The sequence below is a fragment of the Lynx rufus genome, unplaced genomic scaffold, assembly GCF_022079265.1.
Source record: "Lynx rufus isolate CCGP_SWC_20201006 ecotype Redwood Valley unplaced genomic scaffold, mLynRuf1.p SCAF_2, whole genome shotgun sequence".
NCBI classification, from domain to species: domain Eukaryota; kingdom Metazoa; phylum Chordata; class Mammalia; order Carnivora; family Felidae; genus Lynx; species Lynx rufus.
In genome coordinates this window covers 164,359,601-164,380,746 of record NW_025814834.1, presented here as the reverse complement: position 1 = coordinate 164,380,746, position 21,146 = coordinate 164,359,601, and the positions used below count along the sequence as shown (strand labels likewise).

At 35.6% G+C, this 21,146-nt stretch overlaps 2 protein-coding genes across 7 annotated transcripts in view; one reads left to right on the top strand and one right to left on the bottom strand.

Annotated features, from left to right (window-relative positions):
* SRSF11 (serine and arginine rich splicing factor 11) overlaps window positions 1–5,805 on the top strand; it is a 43,842-nt gene extending 38,037 nt beyond the window's left edge. For 3 of the 6 annotated variants that reach the window (XM_047082481.1, XM_047082482.1, XM_047082483.1), the window contains exons 10-13: window positions 1,425–1,514; window positions 3,658–3,774; window positions 4,170–4,308; window positions 4,414–5,805. In XM_047082481.1, the coding sequence (XP_046938437.1) occupies window positions 1,425–1,514; window positions 3,658–3,774; window positions 4,170–4,308; window positions 4,414–4,611 (544 nt within the window). In that variant the 3' untranslated portion in view covers window positions 4,612–5,805. The remainder of the gene's footprint in view (window positions 1–1,424; window positions 1,515–3,657; window positions 3,775–4,169; window positions 4,309–4,413) is intronic. The other 3 variants (XM_047082484.1, XM_047082486.1, XM_047082485.1) reach the window with 3 other exon arrangements.
* A 5,443-nt stretch (window positions 5,806–11,248) lies between these two features.
* ANKRD13C (ankyrin repeat domain 13C) overlaps window positions 11,249–21,146 on the bottom strand; it is a 90,477-nt gene continuing 80,579 nt past the window's right edge. Inside the window, exons 12-13 of the mRNA XM_047084353.1 lie at window positions 18,480–18,580; window positions 11,249–13,503 (exon numbers count right to left, since the gene is read on the bottom strand). Of these exons, the coding sequence (XP_046940309.1) occupies window positions 13,373–13,503; window positions 18,480–18,580 (232 nt within the window). The 3' untranslated portion in view covers window positions 11,249–13,372. The remainder of the gene's footprint in view (window positions 13,504–18,479; window positions 18,581–21,146) is intronic.

The following is a 21,146-nucleotide window of genomic DNA, read 5'->3' as shown; positions in this document are numbered from 1 at the left end:
ATTGTTAGTCGTGTTAGAAGAGACTTGAGAAGTGACTGAGTATTGAATTCTGATAGATTTGACGGGCACCTGGGTGGCTCAGTCAGTTGGGCATCTAACTCTTGATTTAGGCTCAGATCATGATCCCAGGGTTGTGGGATCGAGTCCTATGTCACGGTCTACACTGAATGTAGAGCTTGCTTAGGATTCTCTCATTCCTTCTGCCTATTTCCCACGTTCTTATGCTCACTTTCTCTCTCTCTCTCTCTCTCTCAGATTAAAAAAAAATCTGAAAGATTTGACTGGATTTAAGAACATGGTTTCAGGTATAGAATGTAGTTTACAAAGTTAGCATACATTCTTAGGAAAACAAGTATTTTGGTGTAGGGGAACTAGGAAATGAGGTCGGAAAAGTGTAAGGAGACAGGTGACACACGGAAGGCTGTGTTACACTTAGACACACCTGATCCAGAGGCAGTGTCTCCAGATGGAAAAGTTAATGGAATCAGGAGCTATTATTTTCAGATTTGTACTTTGAAAAGATTTCTGATAAAGGATCAGCTTGTGGAAACATGACTGGGTCTCCTTAAGGGACTGTTAGAGTAATTGGAAATTAGATGGTAAAGACTTGAATGAAGAGAGGAGGTAACTCAAGGAAGCAGGGTGACCAGAGAAGGAAAGGAGTGAAATAGAAACTGTAGCATAGGGCAATTAGCTTAGGGGGAAAAAAAAGAGATACTTTAATGTCTAAAATTATAGAATAGTTGAGGATGGGTATGTGTACGTTTATGGGGTTAAAGGACTTCTCATTCAACAAAGACATTGGTTACCTTTTGCCCAGAGTCTTAGAGAAGTTGAGGTATGGTTGTAGCAACAGTCCATTATGATGGGAATTATTTTGATAGCACTGAATAGCCCAGAATATGTAGCAGGAAACAAAAGTAGAAGGTTGGCTTGGTCCATGGTGAAATTAACTAACAACATAGAGTATGTGCTTTAGAATATTGGTAATGTTGACGATTAAATCCAGTGGCACATTGTGGGGTTTGGCTTGATAGTAGAGGACATAGAGCCATGGTGGGTTGGGAAACTGGTACTCAGCTGAGAGAAGAGGTTTGAAGAGCCTAGAAACAGTTACTAAAACTATTGGTGTTTATTGCCAGAGTATATACCAAGAAATTGGCCATCATCCTTTATTATTTTCTCATCATACAGTCTGTTTTGCTTTGTTGGAGAGTTTTATGTGTAATACCAGGAAAATGGGATTTTTTAAAATTTATTTCCTACAAATATGCCACTTGAGCTATTACTCCCATACTGTTTCTATAAGAATACCATTCATTTTTCAGGAATGAGATTAGATTTCATTGTGCTTTTTGTAGTGCTATATTAATTTATATTAGCTGACTCTTCTTATGCATTCATAAATTGTGTTCATCTCTTAGAGAAAAAAAGAAAGAAGATAAAGAAAAGAAACGTTCCAAAACACCACCAAAAAGTTATAGCACAGCCAGACGTTCCAGAAGTGCAAGCAGGTAAGGTGGCATTAGGAGTTCTTGGCACCTTTTAAAACTTTGTTTGCAAGAATAGTAGACTGTGAGCATTAAATGTTTTCTAGTACATCAGTACATACTTCAGCGTTGAAGTGTTTTTAAGGCAATTTTGAAGAGTAACCTAAAGTTCTGTTTACGTTTTATGGTGTTACATTTGAAATGACATGAAATTCAGTTATAAAGGTCAGTTTTTATGTTTGCTGTATACATTTCACATCCTGATTTGGTTTGCTTGTGTTCTTTTCCTAACAGTTAAGTTTTAATGTTAATGTATGCTGAATTGCTACATTAAGTTCATTTTATTATAGTAAGTCATACTTAAAATATCCACATACATAGTGGTTTATTGATAAAATGAGAGGCCATATGATTTGTTCAGAAATCATAGAAAGGATGTACAGAAATACATGTGCAGAATCATAGAAAGTCAAATAACCAAATTTAAATTTGGCAAAGGATCTGAAGTGTGACAGTTCTCCAAAGAAGGTAAGCAGGTGTCCAATAAGTGCATAAAAAGATGTTCAACATGAGTCATCAAGGAAATGCAAACTAAAAACACTTCACACCCACTAGGATAGTCATATTTTAAAAACCAGATGGTAACTAGTGGTTGGTGAGGATGTGGAGAAACTGGAACTCTGAACATTGCTGATATGAATGTAAAATGCACATGGGTGGTTCAGTTGGTTGAGCTTCTGACTTCAGCTCAGGTCATGATCTCACAGTTCATGAGTTCAAGTTCATGAGCCCACATCAGGCTCGCTGCTGTCAGCCTGTCAGCGCAGAGCCTGCTTCAGATCCTCCGTCCCCTCTCTGCCCCTCCCGACTTGTACTCTCCTAAAAATAAATAAATATTTTTAAAATGGGGCAGATACTTTGGAAAACTGCTTGGCAATTCCTTAAAAAGTTTGAATTTCTTGACACAGCAGTTTCATTCCTAGGGATGTACCCAAAAGGAATGAAAACCTAATTTCCACACAAAAACTTTTGCATGAATATTTATAATAGCATTGTTCATAATAAGCCAAAAGTTAACCCCAGTGCCCATTAACTAACATGGGTAAACAAAACGGTATGTTCATACAATGGAATATTATTCAGCAGTAAAAAGAAAATGTACTGATAGATGTTAAATTTTTGTTGCATACATACTATGTGACAAATACAAAACATCTGTTCTGTCTAGGGTATTTGGAGTTTCGATCACACAGAGCGGTAGCAAAAAGAATGAGGTATACAGACTTGACAAGCTTAATAAATACTTGATGAATGAAAAGTTGTGTGTAATGTTTCTGGTGGTAGAGGTCCCAGGCTGTAAGAGTCAAAAAGCTTTTTTTAAAAAAAGACAACCGAAAATGGGGGATTTTGATTATTTTTTGTGCCTAAATTACAATAACGGTCATCTTATAAGTCTTAAAAATTTCCAGAACAATGGCAGGCAGAATATTTAAAAAGAAAAGAAAAACCCACAGTTTTAAAGATGGGAAAGGCTATATACATCTTAAAAACAATTGCTCAAAGCAGGGTTGACGGCAACATGATTTGTTGGAATGTGGGGAGTTAGTTTGATCTCTGTTATTACTAACTCTACTCCTTGAATTTTACCTAAAAAAAAAAAAAATTGTCCTAGAGTTTATTAGCAATTGACTTTCATATCACAACATACTTTTATATACCTGTTCTAGCCACTGAATTTAAAACCAATTTCTGAACATTTACTTCAGACTTTTTCCTCACGCATTAGAACTTTTGTCTTTAAGAAAACTTAAGGTTTTCTTGAGAACATTAAAGGAAAAGCACACAGTTTGCAAAAACATTGCAGCTGTTTATTATTCGTTTGATTCTTCAGCTCAAAACAGTATTTGAAAATGGGTCTTTTGGAGGCGCCTGACTGGCTCAGTCTGTGGAGCATGCGACTCTTGAAGTTGGGGCTGTCAGTTTGAACCCCACACTGGGTATAGAGATTGCTACTAAAAATCTTTTAAAAAAGAAAAAAAAACTAAAAGAAAATAAATGGATTTTTCATTACCAGAAACTTGTAGGAGTTCATAGTGGAGCCCTCTCATGGGCACATCTGCTATGATGTGTGTGCATATTTTAGATAATACTGTATTTTAAAGTCTAGTTTGCACATTTGTGTTTCTAGAGAGAGACGACGACGACGAAGTAGGAGTGGCACAAGATCTCCTAAAAAGCCTAGGTCACCTAAAAGAAAATTGTCTCGCTCACCATCCCCTAGGAGGTAAGAATATTAGTCATAGGGATCTGTACTTCTCTATATTTCAGAAACTGTTTTTATTTTTAAAATTCTAGACTTTTCCTTCCTTTTCAGGAATTAAAGTGCTTAAGAACATGCTGATATATTCATTCCCTCCATGCTTGAGACTGTGTTCTAATAAACAGTGTTTGGGAGTGAGCGTTTAGACCTGTAACCCGCTTCCAGTCCTCTTGCCTGTATTATTTGTGCACAGCTTGTATCCGGTATTTTGAAATTGGATCTTTGTTCTTCGTGTCATATGAATTTGGGTCAGGCTCACCATCTGAAGAAGTTTAAACTTACTGCTACACTTAAGGGTGAAACTTCTTGAGTGGTTCCTTTAAAGCATCTTTTTTGAGAATTTTTTACTGTCATCCTAGACATAAAAAGGAGAAGAAGAAAGATAAGGACAAAGAAAGAAGCAGAGATGAAAGAGAACGTTCAACAAGCAAGAAGAAGAAAAGTAAAGATAAGGAAAAGGATCGGGAAAGAAAATCAGAGAGTGATAAAGATGTGAAAGTATGTTTCCAAACTAATTTACTTTGATACTTCAGGTAGTGCTGGTAATTTTAAGAAGTGGTTTTTCTGGGAAGACGTTTACTTTTTTTATTCTCCTTGGCAAAGCAGGTTACACGGGATTACGATGAAGAGGAACAAGGGTATGACAGCGAGAAAGAGAAAAAAGAGGAGAAGAAGCCAACAGAACCAAGTTCCCCTAAAACAAAAGAATGTTCTGTGGAAAAGGGAACTGGTGATTCACTAAGAGAATCCAAAGTGAATGGGGATGATCATCATGAAGAAGACATGGATATGAGTGACTGAATATTGCCTCCATGGGAATCCAACTGTATACATGCATCAGTGTCATTCCTTTGTGTGATTTCTTAATGCTGTATTTGTTCATCTCAAACCTAGATGTATACAGCTCTGAGTTATAAATGGTTATAAAGCTCCTGATATTGATATTAGTTATTTACATCCAAAAGCTTTTAGAAAATGACACATGAGTAACCAATTCTTGACATGGTGAAATCCGATTGAGTATCCAAGCAGTTTTACTATTCTGGTGCTGCTTCATAACAAAAATGAAAAGCTGCATGCATCTACAGCAGGCATGGATTGTTTATGTTGTATGATCTCCTTTATTATAAGTAAGTTCACTTATAGTATTTCTAGAATTTGATTCATTGCCGTAATAGAGCCATGTAGGGAATGCACTGATTGCATGTTATTGTGGCAGGAATATCCTAAATGTCATTAAAATCCTCCAACATGATGGATCTACTTATGGTCTTGTTTGTTGACATGACAAATTAACATTCTTACAGTTACACCTGAAAATGAACATTTGAAATAGATAATCCTTTAAGCCTTGCGGCTAAATTTTTGTGGCTTTTGTTTAACTTTGAAAGGTTATATATGCACTAACCTTTTTTGATGGCTGATTAGGCTTTAATTACAGAAACAAGATTTCAAATGAAACTGTCTTTGGCAGTGAGTAAATAGCATATTTTGAAGTAGAGTTGTATACTTTTTCATAAGGTGTTTGGGAATTTTTTTTTCCTGAAATAATTTATTCCACGTCTACATCAGTGAAAGCTTCTGCCTATCCTGAGTCCATCTGTAAGAGAAAAGTTATCTCTTGTCCTGATTTTCAATTTTCCACTTTTATTAATTTGTTTTAATCTCAGTGTTGGAAAAAGAGGGTAGTGCATTTTAAATTGACCTTCATATGCTTTTAAAATAAGACAAATCTACTTGATAATGTACTTTTTATTTGATCTCAAGTTGTATAAAACCAATAAATTTGTGTTACTGTTACTGCAGTAGTAATCTTATGCACACAGTGATTCCATGTTAAATGCAAAGTAGTTAGGCAACTGTTTTCTTAGTTACAGGAGTTTCAAGCTTCACTTTTGTGCAGTAAAAACAAAAGTAGGCTACAGTCTGTGCCATGTTGATGTACAGTTTCTGAAATTGTTTTACAAGACTTTGATAATAAAACCCTTAAACTCATGTTCATGTTCCTGTAAAACTGTATTTGTATTTATTTACACTGTTGAATGTATGACATTTACCTCATTCATTTTACAAATCAAGTTCTTTCCCCTTTCAGTCCACATATTGAAATACAGTAACGAGATGAAATCCGTCAGTGTAGCGATTAGTCGCCATCAGAATTGTCAAAGTTGGTTTTATTTCTATCTAAAACAGTCTTAGTGTAATTTTATTTCTCATATTCTGGGCGTAGGAATGGGGTTGAGTAAAGCAGTTAACTTTAGGATAAATGATCCCACCTATATCTAGTAAATTTATATTTTCAGTGAAATATAAATATTTGCCTTTTCTGGAATAGTATAGAAACTGTCAATGGTATGTATCTACTGTAAAATACTAAATAGTATATTTATTCAGTTATGAAATGAGTAGTGTTTGGCTGGCATTAAGGAGAAAATGAGACTTGGAATTGTAGCTTTTATGCAAGTTTAATTTTTTTTAACTTTTAAAATGCCATATAGAAAAGCAGCATTGTTTTTACAGTTTGTAGTAAGTAACTTTTTAAAGATTTTATCAAAGGAATTTTGTCTATAGTGAGTAAAAAGTTCTAGTAATGGTCCCATTGCGTTTTTTAAACACAAAGTTGAAGACAAATGACATTTGTTTAAACTTTCGAAAACTTTTTTAGTAAGGGTTGAACCATATGACATTGCCATTTTTGTAAGTCAAAAAACAAGTAAAATATTGGCAGTTTCATGTGGTTGAACCTAATAGTAAAACCTGTTTCCTCACTTGTAATCTCTGAATACAAACAAATATACTAACTTTTCAAAAGCAGTTAAGAAATTTTTGGCTTTAAAATAGTGCCATTGACTTAAGATTCTAACAGTGAAGGGAATCCACACTTCTAGGTTATTCTTCAGTGAACATTTTATGCACAAAGGTAGGGTTGCACTGGGGACACAACCCTTTACCACATAATCAGTTGAAATCAAGTGAATACTGCCTCCACGCTGAGTTATGTTCTGTATTTGGTAGTAAAAATTATTTAAAAATAAAGGTGGTTTTGTTAGAAAAATGTTTGTCCTATTTATTTACTTCAATCCTTCAGGAGTGAATGAGAAGTAGTAGGCTATATGAGAGTCCATTCTTACTTTGGTTTCATTCACCAGGTGGGAGACCTGTTTCTTAATTTTCCTGTCTAAAATGAGGGTTTTTGCCATGCATTTTGGTAGTTAGAAAAAAAATATGCCTGGGTCAGTAAATGGTACCTGCCATTTGATTATGGAGCTTTTCAAAACTATACAATAATTAGTTTGGGATAATGTTTTAGCAGAAGCTCTAAGATAAATTGTGTGGAGATAAGGCTTTGAGAAGGCTGTTTTTCTTTCTGTGACCGGATTTTGGATCACCTTCCTGGTAGCGATAACCTATTATGTGGAGCATAGGAAAATGTTAGGTACTTGGGGAAATCAAACTAGGCTTTCACTGGAACAGTAAAAAACTAATTTTCTTTAACCTTGGTGTTGCATCTTAGAATTGACTAAGGTTCTGTGGTGAGTATCAGCAGGCACAAGCCAACTTTCCCTCTAGCAAAACCAATACCAGTTTCTCCAGTTGGGCACCAGATTATGTACTTGGGATGTGGTGGGAGGGCATGCTGTTTGAAGATAGACCTTTCAAGCTGGAATTAAGATTTCTGTTCCTTTTGCCTCAAATCTAAGCTAATGAATTTCATCCCTGTTCTAAAATACTTCCTCTGTGATCAGGTACAGTAATTGTGTTTATTTTAGCTAACTATCAATGTGACAAATGTTACTGGTACTTTTAAGAGTATGTCTATCACTAAGGCTTCATTGACACAAGCAGCTTTTCTAAATGAGACTAATCTGGAGTTGTAGATGTTTGAGATTGCTTTATTCAGTTTTATTTTGAATGCCGTTTTCATTTTATGTCGAGGTCTATGTGAAATACATTTAGATATTCTTTAGCAAAATAACTCATATGTGAACCATGCTAATTTACCAGTGGGAATATTCTAAAGAATATACTTAAAGTGTAATAGTAGATGTTATTGGTAATCAAAGAATTCACAGAGAAAGGATCTGATAGAACTATTTTTTTTTTTAATTCTTTCCTTACAAAAATCAGGGAAGTGATGTTCACGTTCTTTTAAAAGTCTTCTGTTGTGAAGGTTATTTTCCCAGGTCACGTCATTAAAATTAGTCCTTTCTTAAAGGATGTCCTTTTTTATTTTTTTTTTTTTTTTTTTATTTTTTTTTTTTTTTTTTTTTTTTTTTTTTTTTTTCAACGTTTATTTATTTTTGGGACAGAGAGAGACAGAGCACGAACGGGGGAGGGGCAGAGAGAGAGGGAGACACAGAATCGGAAACAGGCTCCAGGCTCTGAGCCATCAGCCCAGAGCCTGACGCGGGGCTCGAACTCACGGACCGCGAGATCGTGACCTGGCTGAAGTCGGACGCTTAACCGACTGCACCACCCAGGCGCCCCAAGGATGTCCTTTTTTTAAAAAGCTGGTTAGCTAATGTATGATTTGTACATAGAAATTAAAGATCTAGGGTCACAAAGAATGGGATGATCCAAATGATGCTTAATATTACTTTTCAGTTAGGATACAATGCTATCAATATACCAGGTGTAAAAACTGCCTTTTTTCATTCACTGTGAAAAGTTAAAATTTGCTTAAGTATCAAGTTTCAGAAGACAAGTATCATATAGGTTAAGAATGTTTTTCTTAATCGGTGTTCAGAGGAGCAGAATCACTGGAAGCAACCTTTCTTAACAAATCTTAAGATTTGACCTTAATTTTGAGGGCTGGTTAAGGAGTCTCAAAGGTGTTTGTCTTTGCAATGCTGGAGATTAAAGCCCCACTGGCAGTCTACAGTGGAAGCTGGATAGTTGGGAGGAGTAGGAGTAAGATGGAACCACACACAGGAGCCAGAGCCCACAAGGGTGGGCTGAAACTTAGGTCCATCAGGTCTTGTTTGCTTCTGACCTCAGTGGCAGGGGTGTCCTGCAGAAACTAGGACGCTTCACTGTCCTGGCTGATAGTCTGAGAAGCTGAAGGAGGATCTAGGGGAAGGTGAGGCAATTGTAGGTCCAGCTACTGCCTCATCATCCCAAAGTGCCAGCTGAGAAGCCACAATGTATATAAACTACGGAATTTCTGCTTCTGTCCTGTCCTCTGAAATTCCCACGCCACCCACATTCATTATTTAAAATACTAAAGCCAGTCATTGTTAGCCACCATTAGTGACCAAGAACTCTATGAGAGGTACAGATGATATAAGTGATGGTTTGTTTTTACATTACACTCAGCTTCTACCTTGTTTTCACCTGCAAAGCATGATCAAATTCAGGAAGGATTGCCAAGTACCTTTCTTTAAAGCCTTTAAGAGATTTTATTTCAGTATTTATAGGTGCTGTGGCCAGCGTGAAATTCTAATTTTGTGTACCATAGGTGCAATTGTGGCTGAAAGCACTATTCTAAACTGAGCTGTAACAGTTTTAAAAGTTCATCATTGGAGGGATGGCTGGGTGGCTCGGTTGAGCCAACAGCTCTTGATTTCAGCTCAGGTCATGATCTCATGGTTCATGAGTTCAAGCTCCACCTTGGGCTCAGCACTGACAGCACGGAGCCTGCTTGGGATTCTCTTTCTCTTTCGGCACCTCCCCTGTTCTCTGTCTCAAAATAAACATTACACACACACACGCACAGTTACAATGTGATACCCTTTAAAAAATTTTTTTTAAAGTTCATCACTGGATAGTACTGTAAGAAGGATCACATGATCCGAAAAATATGTTAATACCTGAGATGGTTTGACTAGGACATACTATTGCCACAGATTTCTGACATAAAATGCTTGGCAAAGGTAGTTTCTGCTAATTCATAGTATACAAATGATGGGCTTTTACCAAGTTGAATTTTGTCTTTACAAGTGGTTTAACACTTCCTGTCCAATTATCTCTGGGGCAAGTTTCACCATCCGTCGTCTTTGAAACTTCCTAATTTCAAATATAACAAGTTTGGTAAGGATGCATTTTCTTGATTCTGAAAACATGGTTAAGGTACCTTTTGCTAGAGTTAACAGTAGAGACATACTGTGCCCCGTGCTACTCACTAATTCTCAATTTGAAAGACTAGGCTCACTAAAACAATCATTTACCACCATCCCCCAAGGTGTGAATAACAAACTGTACATGAACACCACCAGGAAAACCCATTTTTGAGTGAGTGGGGCGCAACACCAGTTCTAAGCAGGAGAAAGAAACTATAGTTGACACTTAACATGGGTGTGAACTGTACAGCTGCACTTATATGCAGATTTTTTGATAAATATAGCACAGTACTGTATATTTTCTCATCATTTTCTTAATGTTTTTCTCTAGCTTTGTTTCAAGAATATATAATATATATAATGAACAAAATATTTGTTAATCACCTCTTTGTCAGTAAGCCTTCCCGTCAACAGTAGGCTGTTAGTAATTAAATGTGGGGGGGCGGGGGGGAATCAAAAGTTACATGGATTTTTGACTGTGGGGGGGGGGGAGGTTGACACCGCTAACCCCTGTGTGTTCAAGGGTCAGCCGTTGGTAGTTCTTTGGCTATAGCTGCTATCGGCTTCTTTGAAAATGCGTTCATTTCCAGACCACTGTATGGACCTGCCTCCCCATAATCACAGCATCTGCTTTATGCTTCCCTTTTGTGACGTGTGACAATTCTCTGTATACAAATGACTACACACAGAGGCAAACTGTCTCTAGGGAACAATTTTCTTGAAGACAAGAATCCTATCTCCTCTGATTCTGTACTAGGTGGCAGGAATATTGAGCACTTGTAAAGGGCCATGTCAGGTGACCATTTTACAGTCTCCCAAGTTTAAACAGTTTCTTCAGTCACAGTTGGAAGGTATATAGAATTTTACAGACTTAAATAAACAAATCAACACAAAATCTAGATTTTCACGTGAGATTATCAAAATATATGGTTTTTTGATCTACTTACTTGAAACACAGCATACATAGCTTCATTAACTGGATTAAAAGGCACATTTTGAAAAGTCTAATATTGTGAAAAGTTTATTTGCATTAATTAACTCCTTGTTTTCACCATCATAAGAGATACATTTGCTTGCCCTCTGTGATCAGATAAAAGACATTTTGGTGGAGTGATAATACATAATACAGATACGTAGGCTCGTATCCCACCCAGAATGGGAGATAGTAGGTTGCCCTTTTAAAACCTGGATCAACCCAGAGGGGCTGATCCCTGAAAGACTGGGGATTCTTAACAAAGACTGAAGAATTCTTAAACAAAGTCTTTCCTGATTGCTTCATTAAATTTGAACTTTTTAATTTTATTTTTATTTAAATTCATGTTAGTTAACATACAGTGTAGTATTGGTTTCAGAAGGAGAATTTAGTGATTTATCACATATATAACATCCAGTGTTCATCACAACAAGTGCTCTCCTTAATATGGGTGCCCATCACCCACTGAACTTTTAAATAAGCTTCTATGAGAGAGTAAAAAAAAAAAAAAAATTTGGAATGGATAATCTACTATTCTTTATGAAAGAAGAAGGTAAGAGTTAAAAACAAAATCCAAGTGCAAAAGTTTTCAGTAGTCTTCCTACCTCCAGTGTACCCCAGCAAAATATTCACAGCTTTTAGGAGCTTGATAAATCCCAAGCTGCAATTTACCATGTTTCTTATCCACTAAATTGTCTGTACGTATGAAAAAATCTGCAGTCTACTCCTGAAGCATACCATATTCCCACAAAGCGAGGGAGCCTAAAAGCAACAGTGCCCACTGCTGTTCAGTGTCTCACACCTCATATAATCACCGACAGGATAATTCAATCTCCAAGTCACTTGATCAACAAGCATTCCCAAAATAATAGGGATCAACTTCTATTCAATAAACCTAATCTGGGTTTACCAACTTTTTCCACAAAATTCAACAGACCCACACAAGGTAGTAATTGGTCTTTGAATTTTTAACTATGATTACTTCATTATAAAATGTATTTAATAAAATGTCAACATATGCAATGTAGTATGTTTCAGCATGGAAGATGCAGCTTTAAAGATGTTTATTATAAAATTTTCTTATGGTTGATGCTTTGGATTTTTAAATAAATCACCTCTTCAATAAAAGTCTCTAAATTCATTCAAATTAGTTAAAATCCTGGAAAAAGTTTAAACTATTTGGTCATTCTACAAAATTTGACAGATGCATTCTGACACATTTATCAGTACACATTTAAAAAACATTTCTTTAAGCTCTTTAATACAGCATAACATTTTATGACTGTAATACATTATTCTCCCTAATTTATTTTCATTCTTGGACCTTCAAACCATCTTGGAATAAATATGAAAAATTTTAAATGCAAAAATGAGTAACGCATGATTTCACTTCGGAGATTAAAATCAATCAATATTTTCTTGTGACTTAAAAAAATAAACAGTAGGAATTGTCGATCCTGTGTACATTTCTGGAATTTAGCTTGTAACAAATATTGTTAGCATATAAAATGTTTTTACCTTACTTTGAAAGCATTAAATATGTAGGGATGTCCAAAATACGTGGGTTGTTTTTTTAAAACTGACACGAATGCATCCATGTTCCATTAAAAACAAAATAATAAGAATGATGTGCAGTTATTTGGAAGCAAGTTTAAAAATTTGTGGAGTATTTTTAAAGTGCTGAGATTTGGAAGAGGAGTATCTTTAAGCATGCTAACCACACCTTATCATGAACACAAAAAGGACTTTTAAACTCAAGTTTAGAAAAAAAAATTGAGGTTCTATGAAAGGAAGATTAGTAACAAACATTTTCCATTGAAGAAAGAATTCAGGTAAAAACAAATAGCACCACGATGAATTGCACTAAGGTGCTAAAGGAGGTACCTTATTCCCTGCAGAGTGAACGCTCCTTCTGAAATGTATTGCAACATATAAATGCAATTGTTTAATGGTTACCATTTGGTTCATTCATCTACAGAAAACTGCATTCCTTCTAGTTCATTATATTGAACAAACATTCAAATTACTGAACTATACATAATGTTACATAGTTTACATTTTATGAAAACAAAGCTTGAAGGAGTATTTATAAATATCACCTTGAATATAAGATGACAAGTTTAAAAGGGCTTCATATCTCTTAAGACATTTAATTTATGTTAATGGTCCAGGAGTGTTTTAGATATAGATATATTTATATGCATATATATTTCAACAAGAAGTGTAAAAATCTTTAAAAACAAATCACAGCACTTAGAGCTGTTTTACATAAGAAGTACTCAGGGTCATTAAGGTGTCAAACTATTACACTTATAATATGTATATTTTTAAAAAGACTGAAAATGGCACATCAGGAAACTTGCTGAAATTCTTTTTAAAGGCCCATTTCACCATATCATTTTACTGATGTGTCGATTCAATGTAATTCCCTTTTCTCCGCTGAATATTTGTCCCTTCTATTTGGATTCACTTCTGGGGTCTCTGTATTCTCTTGCTTTCCTTGGTCAGAAGACATCATTTTCCATGTCAGTTAAAGATCAGGAAAACGGCTTGGGTCTTCCTTATAGTCATCAGGTATAGTAAAGATGGAGCCATCAAATTCATCATATCGAAACTCCTGAAAAGTCACAGTGGCTGTGATCGTAGGAAACACGGGAATATCTAGAGAGGACGATCAATGATAACATCGTAAAATAAAGTGATCATCTATTTATACACCGTAAATACTATTAGAGATATCCATACTCCTTCAAATGTAAAAAAGCATTATTCAAGGAACTGATAAATCCTAAAATATGTCTAATAGTGAGTGTGTCTAGTTTGGAGAAGGGTTTCTATTGGTGAAAAGAAAAACACACCAAGGCATCAAGAATCACACCAAAAACACAAGTTCCCATTGCTTCCCAGTCTTAAAACTGTAATGCCAGACTCCACTGGTCTTTTTATCTTTTACTTGGGGCAAAGAGACAGAAACATTTGTACTTTTTGCATTCTGGCATCTTTTCTTCTTACTATAGCATAGATGCTATTCTTAATCTGAGCTGATTTATTATCATTCTAATACAAAAGAAATACATTAGTCCCTTTTGTTTTAAAATACTAACTACAATCCATCACTTAAATATATGTGATAAAAAAATCCCATCAGAATTGGAATAATTGGGGTAAGAGTTCTAGACCTTTCACCAAAGACCTGAGGTATGAACCATACAGTTAGTTGTCTAGAGGGGGAAAAACCCCAAGTAGAGGGAACAAGCCCAAAAGCCCTAAAAAAGAAAGTGTCTGGTGTATCCTGGGAACAGCTAAGAGACCAATGAGGGGAAGATGAGGAGGAGATGAGGTTAGAGGAGAAACAGGGACCTAGATCAAGTGGGTTTGAGGTCCAGAAAAAGTCTTTGGCTTTTACTCTCCAGGAAATGGGAAACCAATGAAAGTTTGTCAGCAGAGTAGTAACGTGCTTTGGCTTATGTTTTAGCAGATGCAATGAGAATATAATGTAAGGTGACAAGAGTAAAAGGAGAGATGTGCTCCAGAAGCAGCAGCCAGACAGGCAGGAAGAAAATCAAGAGAGAATTCTATCAAGTCAGAGGAAATCTGAAGAAAAACTATCATTCATTCAGACAGGACTCTACAAAAATAGAACGCTACAGATCCTGGAGAGATTAAGAAGGATAACAGAAAAGCATCCACTAGATTTAACAATATAAATATCAATAATAAACATAGTAAGAGTGGTGGAGATAAAGAAAACCTGCAATGAGCTGCCGGGTTGTTTCTAGTTGGGGCTTTTACAATCAATTCAACCCGTAAGGAGTGATCCAGCTTTTCCACCTCTGCACAAACATTTGGTGTTGTCACATGTTTTATTTTAGCCATTCTGTTAGGTATGTAAAGTGATACTTAATTTTAATTTGCATTTCCCCAATGGCTAATAATACTGAACATTGTTCATGCACTTGTTTTCCGTTCATATATCCTCTTGGATGAAATGTCTGTGTCTTTTGCCCTTTTGTAATTGGCTTGTTACTGATGAGTCTTAAAAGTTCTTGTGTTTTCTTTCTTTTAACTGGGTATTTCACAGAGCAAACAGGCTTTACTTTTGATAAAGTCCAATTCATTGATTTTTCTTTCTATGGCTCATACTTGTGGTATGAAGTCGAAGAACTCTTTGTTTAAACCTATATCTGTAAGGTGTTTTCTGTTTATTTCCCAGAAGTTTTACAGTTTTACAGTTTTACATTTTACATTTTAATTCAATCTCTGGTCCATTTTCAGTTAATTTTTATATAACTACAGGACTCAGGTGGAGGTTTCCGTTTTTCCTTTGGATGTCCAATTGCTCCTGCATCATTTGTTGAGAAGGGTAGCTTTCCTCCATTGAACTGCTATTGCATCTTTATAAAAAATCAGTTGTGCATATTTATGAGGGTCTATCTCTGGATTCTTTGTTCTGTTAAGTTGATTTATATATTTATCCCTCAGCCAATACAACACAGTCTTGGTTACTATAGCTATATAATAAATATTGAAATTGAGTAGACTAATTACTCATACTTTATTCTTTTCAAAATTGCTTTGGCTATTGCTGTGCATTGAATTCTTTCCCCTCCAAAAATCTGTGTTCCAGTCCTAACTCCTACTATCTCAGAATGTGACCATTTTTCGAGACAAGGTCTACAATTTGCAGAGGTAATCAAGTTAAAAGTCATTAGAGTGGTCCCGAATCCAATATGGCAAGTGTCCTTACAACATGGGAAAGTGTGAAGACATACAGCAAGAACATTCGTGTGAAGATGAAGAAAAAGACTGAGGTGATTCTTCTCTTTGTATATGGCTTCTTCAGCCAGGTACTGATTATATATAACTAACTTATCATAGTCTCCTGGTGTCATCACTTTAGCAGTTCAAGTGAAGTAGAAAAACTTTGCCTCCCTTTATGTCCCTTCACCTTCTCCCATTTACAGTATAACTATAAGTAGAAAGTAACCATGGAGATAAAAAGTAGACTTTCAAGTAGCCTGGCTATGAAAAGCAAAGATTAAAGGCAAGTGCTGGGTACGACAGAGTTCGAGGGTTTGTTTTATATTTTACTTAGTTGGTTGAAATTTTTTTTCTTTTCTTTTCTCTTTTCTGTTATTAATTTATTTTTGAGAGAGAGAAATGGCACAAATGAGCAAGGGGCAGAGAGAGAGAGAGAATCTCAAGCACGGAGCCTGAAGCTGGGCTCAAAGTGCTCACCCGATGTGGGACTTGAACTCACAAACCGTGAGATCATGACCTGAGCTGAAGTCCGATGCCTAACCTATTATGCCACCCAGGTGCCCCAATTCGTTGAATCTTAAAAGGAGATAGATCTGAACAAAGTCTAACAGCTAAGAGAGAAAAAGCAGTAAAGAAGAGAGTCTGAATATAAAAGAGAAATAGGGGGAGATTGATAGAGCAAGCTTTTTAAAAGAGATGGGAGGAAAACAGATCCATAGTACAAATGGAGAGATTATTCAAGCTAAAAAGAGAGGCACCACTTCCACTGAGACAGGAAAGATAAAGGAAAAGATGGGACTTGCAGCAAAAAAAAAGTCTGTATGGGGAGTGGTGAGTAATAGGGAGGTATTGTTTCAGATCATGTTTTTTTGAAGCAAGCTTCTTTTTATTATTATTATTATTATTTTAGAGACAAAGAGAGAGAATGCGAGTCGGGGAGAGGGGCAGAGGGAGACAGAATCTTAAGTAGGCTCCATGCTCAGTGTGGAGCCTGATGTGGGGCTCGATCTCACAATCCTGGGATCATGACCTGAGTCGAAATCAAGAGTTGGATGCTCAATGGACTGAGCCACCCAGGTGCCCCCGTGATTGTCTTTTTTTGGAACAAAGGAAGCAAAAATCATCTGCTTAGACTGTGGGAGGAAATAGTGGAGGAAGAATGGAACTGGTGAAAAGAGGTTCAAATTTAGCCTTTGAGCAAAATGGAAGGAGAATAAAAAGAGATTTAAAGCTTTGGCTGATTTTGAAAACGTACAATTGTCTTAACAACAATTTCTAAATTTTTTATAATTTTCCCCCTCAATTGTATTTTTTAGACTGAACACAAAAACAGAAATGGTGGACCCAGACCCAGGACCAGAGTTTTATAGGATTAATGCAAAAGAGGGACAAAAAGACAAAAGAGAGAAAGGTAAACAAATTCCTGAAAACTTTAAGTATACAAGCAAAAGATTGTCAATTCCTTGTTAAGAATGTGGTTCTAAACAGAGAAATGCCTGCAAAGAAGTATTGCAGACTCTTTTTTCCTTTTCACATAATCAGATTTTTCTTTTGCATACAAGTCTATATTGTATTGTGGGCATTTGGGGTTTGGGACTTAAATAGATGTGAATGCAGGGATAGTTTGAAACTGTCATATATTCAATCCCTGCCCACTACTTTAGTTTGTCACTGTGCCTCTTTAAATACAGCACCTACGAGGGAGTCCATTGCTTCAACTATTTTCTGGCTATAGAAAATTACAGTGGGATTTTAAGCAGAAATGCTCACATAATGATCCCTACCCACAGCTCAAACACACATCTCTTGATCACTTTAATTTTCAAATCATTTCTGTCTAAGGTCTTATCACTGGTTTCTTCAAGTAGATATTGGGTTCCCAGTGATTTTTCATCACAAAGGGAATCATAATGACATTTTGAAAACATGCTTTAAAATCCATTTTAACCCTCAAAATGCTTACTTCCAGGTTGTGAAAGTTGAGAAGGTTATGTTTAATTTTTAGGAATTAAAGCATTATTTCTGAGAGAAAAGCATTTTGGCCTAATTATTGTGAAATGTGGTTTCAGTAATGTTGAATAAAAAAATAAAATATATCTGAGGGATTATATAAAGGTTATATTTATTATATATTATTTTTCTCTCCCACTGGAATGCAAACACTAAGAGAGACTTTGCTGTCCCTAACCCCTAGAAAAGCATCTGGCACATAGCAAGCACTGATTAAATATCTGCTGGCATATTAATGCCATCCAAACATAAAATGGGTGGTATGAAAGGTTCTCCTGAAGCTTAATGCTAAATATAAGTCTAAACTCCTAAAGAAACTTTTAATAGTCTCTTGTTCCCAGTTTTCTGATATACTTAAATAGTTAAATATGCACTACTATTGCATACAAAATGGGAGTTTACTATTTTTAAAGATCATGCTTAAGATGAAATTAAGTTTAAACATTTAAGACTGAAAAATGAGGATTACTTTACCCATGAATACCGACTGCTGATCCCAGAAACATCCCCACTGTTCAGAAACTCAAGAGTCTGCTAAAACTTAGGGCTAAAATCCAGTCTCCCTATTTCCACGTTAAAAACATTATCACAGTGCATTGTAAGTTTACCCGCACCCCATTGTACGAAATACTCGCATATCCCTTATATGTAAGTTAAATCCAGTAGAATTAGAAACGCATTGGGCACTTTATATAGTTGAAAACATGAATCTCAATCCGTATCATCACAGAAAAACTATAAAAACATAAGCAACTAGGAAATCATTTTCCTTCAAAAGCACATTTCTTATTAAATGTTAGTAAACAGTTCCATGTTTCTAATAGGCAATGAAATTACCTATTAGGAAATGTAAATTTTTCTCTTACCTAGTTTTACAGGAAAGCCTGGAGGAAGCTTCATCTGAACAAATTCTCTAAGCTTGTTAAAGTGCTTGAAGGGAGCTATTACTTCCAAAACATTCAATAATCTGAAAAATGGAAGGAGAAAAAAATGTTATCATTTTTCAAATTGATTTGTGTCCTTATGTTGTTTTATAACTATATGCATCAAACTCAGACAGTATTAACTTCTAGATGTTAAGGATGAGGAAATGTCACCTCCTTCATCCTCATGACTCTTTATTATTCTTTTTACTGTCAAAGTTCACAACTTTTACATTTGAATGTGAAGCCACAATTTCCACACTGTTTGACTTGAGATCTATACTTAAATGAACTCAAGGGTTACACCCATGTTCTTTCTGAAGTCTACACTTTCCTGAGTTCTTTACTTAGCCTCACTGTTTGAGTGGCTGTATTTCACTGTCAATTCTTTATGTGTGATGGGCTCTTATATGCTTAGTATTCCTTGATTTCTTGCAGATTTCATAAATGAGTGTTCTGTTTTGCTAGAGGGCAATCTAGCTGGCATAAAATTTCAGCTTATGCTTCTTTCCCTCTGAATTACAATTTCATGATGTCTCCCAGGATTCAGTATTACACTAGTCATTAACTAGAACTTCTCCTTTCATCTTTTGGTTGGATGGATTTCATTTTTAAGTAGTAGTGTTTTCCTTTTTAAAGTTTTTTTTAATGTTTATTTTTATTTTTGAGAGACAGAGTGTGAGTGGGGGAGAGGCAGAGAGAGAGACACACAAAATCCACACGAGGCTCCAGGCTCTGAGCTGTTAACACAGAGCCTGATATGGGGCTTGAACTCACAAATGGTGAAATCATGACCTGAACTGAAGTTGGATGCTTAACCAACCGACTGAGCCACCCAGGGGCCCCTAGTAATAGTGTTTTTCTTTCAAAGTGGACCCATGACTGCTATATTTCTTGAATTCTTCTGTGTTTTCTTCAACTGCCTTGATATGTAAATGACATCTTAGCCAGATACACTACCTGATCACACTTTCTTTGTCTCCGAAATGCCAGAGATGTGAAAAAATGTAAAGCCAGGTTTTTAACCTCTTTTTTGGATTTGTCAACAACTGAAGTCCAATAGTCTAATTGGGATAATTATTGTTACAATCATTACTGATTTTTCTCATTAGAACATAATATTATGTTACAAACTCAGGGTTTCCTTACAGAAAAAACGTCCTTTATCCTATTTTGAATACTATTTTGTTTACATTTTGGAGGCTGTCTATATAAGTGGATCACCAATAATCCTTATGTTGAACCCTCTTTATCCTCCATAAACGCTACTTCTCCAATTCCTTTAATCTCTTTTCATAAATTCATTACGAACTATTGAATTTTATTTTCCAGCCACATCTATTGTGTTCACTGTTGTTTCTAATGTATTTATTTTGCAACAGTGTTATTAGTGCTTAATTTATTTCCTTAGCTTTATAGTCTTTTTATTTCATTCTATTATCATCTCATCTTAGAATGATCCATTTCACTGATTTCACATTCCTTTTACATTTTTCTTTTTAATTTCTTTTATGTTTATTTATTTCTGAGACAGAGAGAGACAGAGCATGAGTGGGGGAGGGGCAGAGAGCGAGGGAGACATAGAATCAGAAGTAGGCTCCAAGCTCCGAGCTGTCAGCACAGAGCCCGATGTAGGGCTCAAACTCACAAACTGTGAGATCATGACCTGAGCCGAAGTCGGTCGCTCAACCAACTGAGCCACCCAGGTACCTTTTACATTTTTCTATAGCATTTATAAGGAATTTTCTTCTGTTCTTTGACCTATGTTATATTCTAGAATGAATTTTTTGTCTGGCTTTTATATGCTATGTTTCTTTTTTTCAGAAGGAATGGTTATAATGACCACATTTTATAAATACTAATGTACCTGGTTTTTTTCACATATTAACAGTGAAATTGGGATAACTCCTAAAATTGATAGCATATTACAATTAGCCACATTTTCTTCCTTATTAGAACATAAAACTGGTGTATCCAGTTTTATGGGTCAACTGGATCCAAGACAGGATGAATTATGCAGATTTGTATGCATGGCTAATGCCCTTGCCACATCTGGGAACTATCAATCTCCCTCTCTGATCTATAGATTGAGGGCTATACATAGCTCATTCTATTTTTCTGTATTTGGGTTATTGAGGAGTATGAGGCATGTATATCCTTGGTAAAAAAATATGACTCTTTCTTTCTTCTATGAGAATTATTTTTTAATATACTAGGCCAGTTTAGAAGGGGAAGGAAGTAAGAAGGAAAAAATAGCCTGCGGCTTCAACTTACCCCTTACTTTAGAGAGGAGGCTAAAGCTATAGTTCTGTCAGTCAGCTCTATCGACCCACCTCTCCCATTCCACCCATCTCTCCAAACTGATTTTTTTTTAAATGAGCATCTGATAAGTACAGGTTTGAAAGGACATAGTCAAGATGTTCATTACAGTATTGTTTACAATGGTGAAAAACTACAATCAAAATGGTTATCAGTAGGGGTACAATAAAATAAAGGATAGTACATCAATACTACAAAATACCAAGGAAAGAAGAAAAAGACATAAAAATGTAATTATTGTGCAAATACTGAGATACACTCATTTTTATTTATTATTTATTTAATATAATT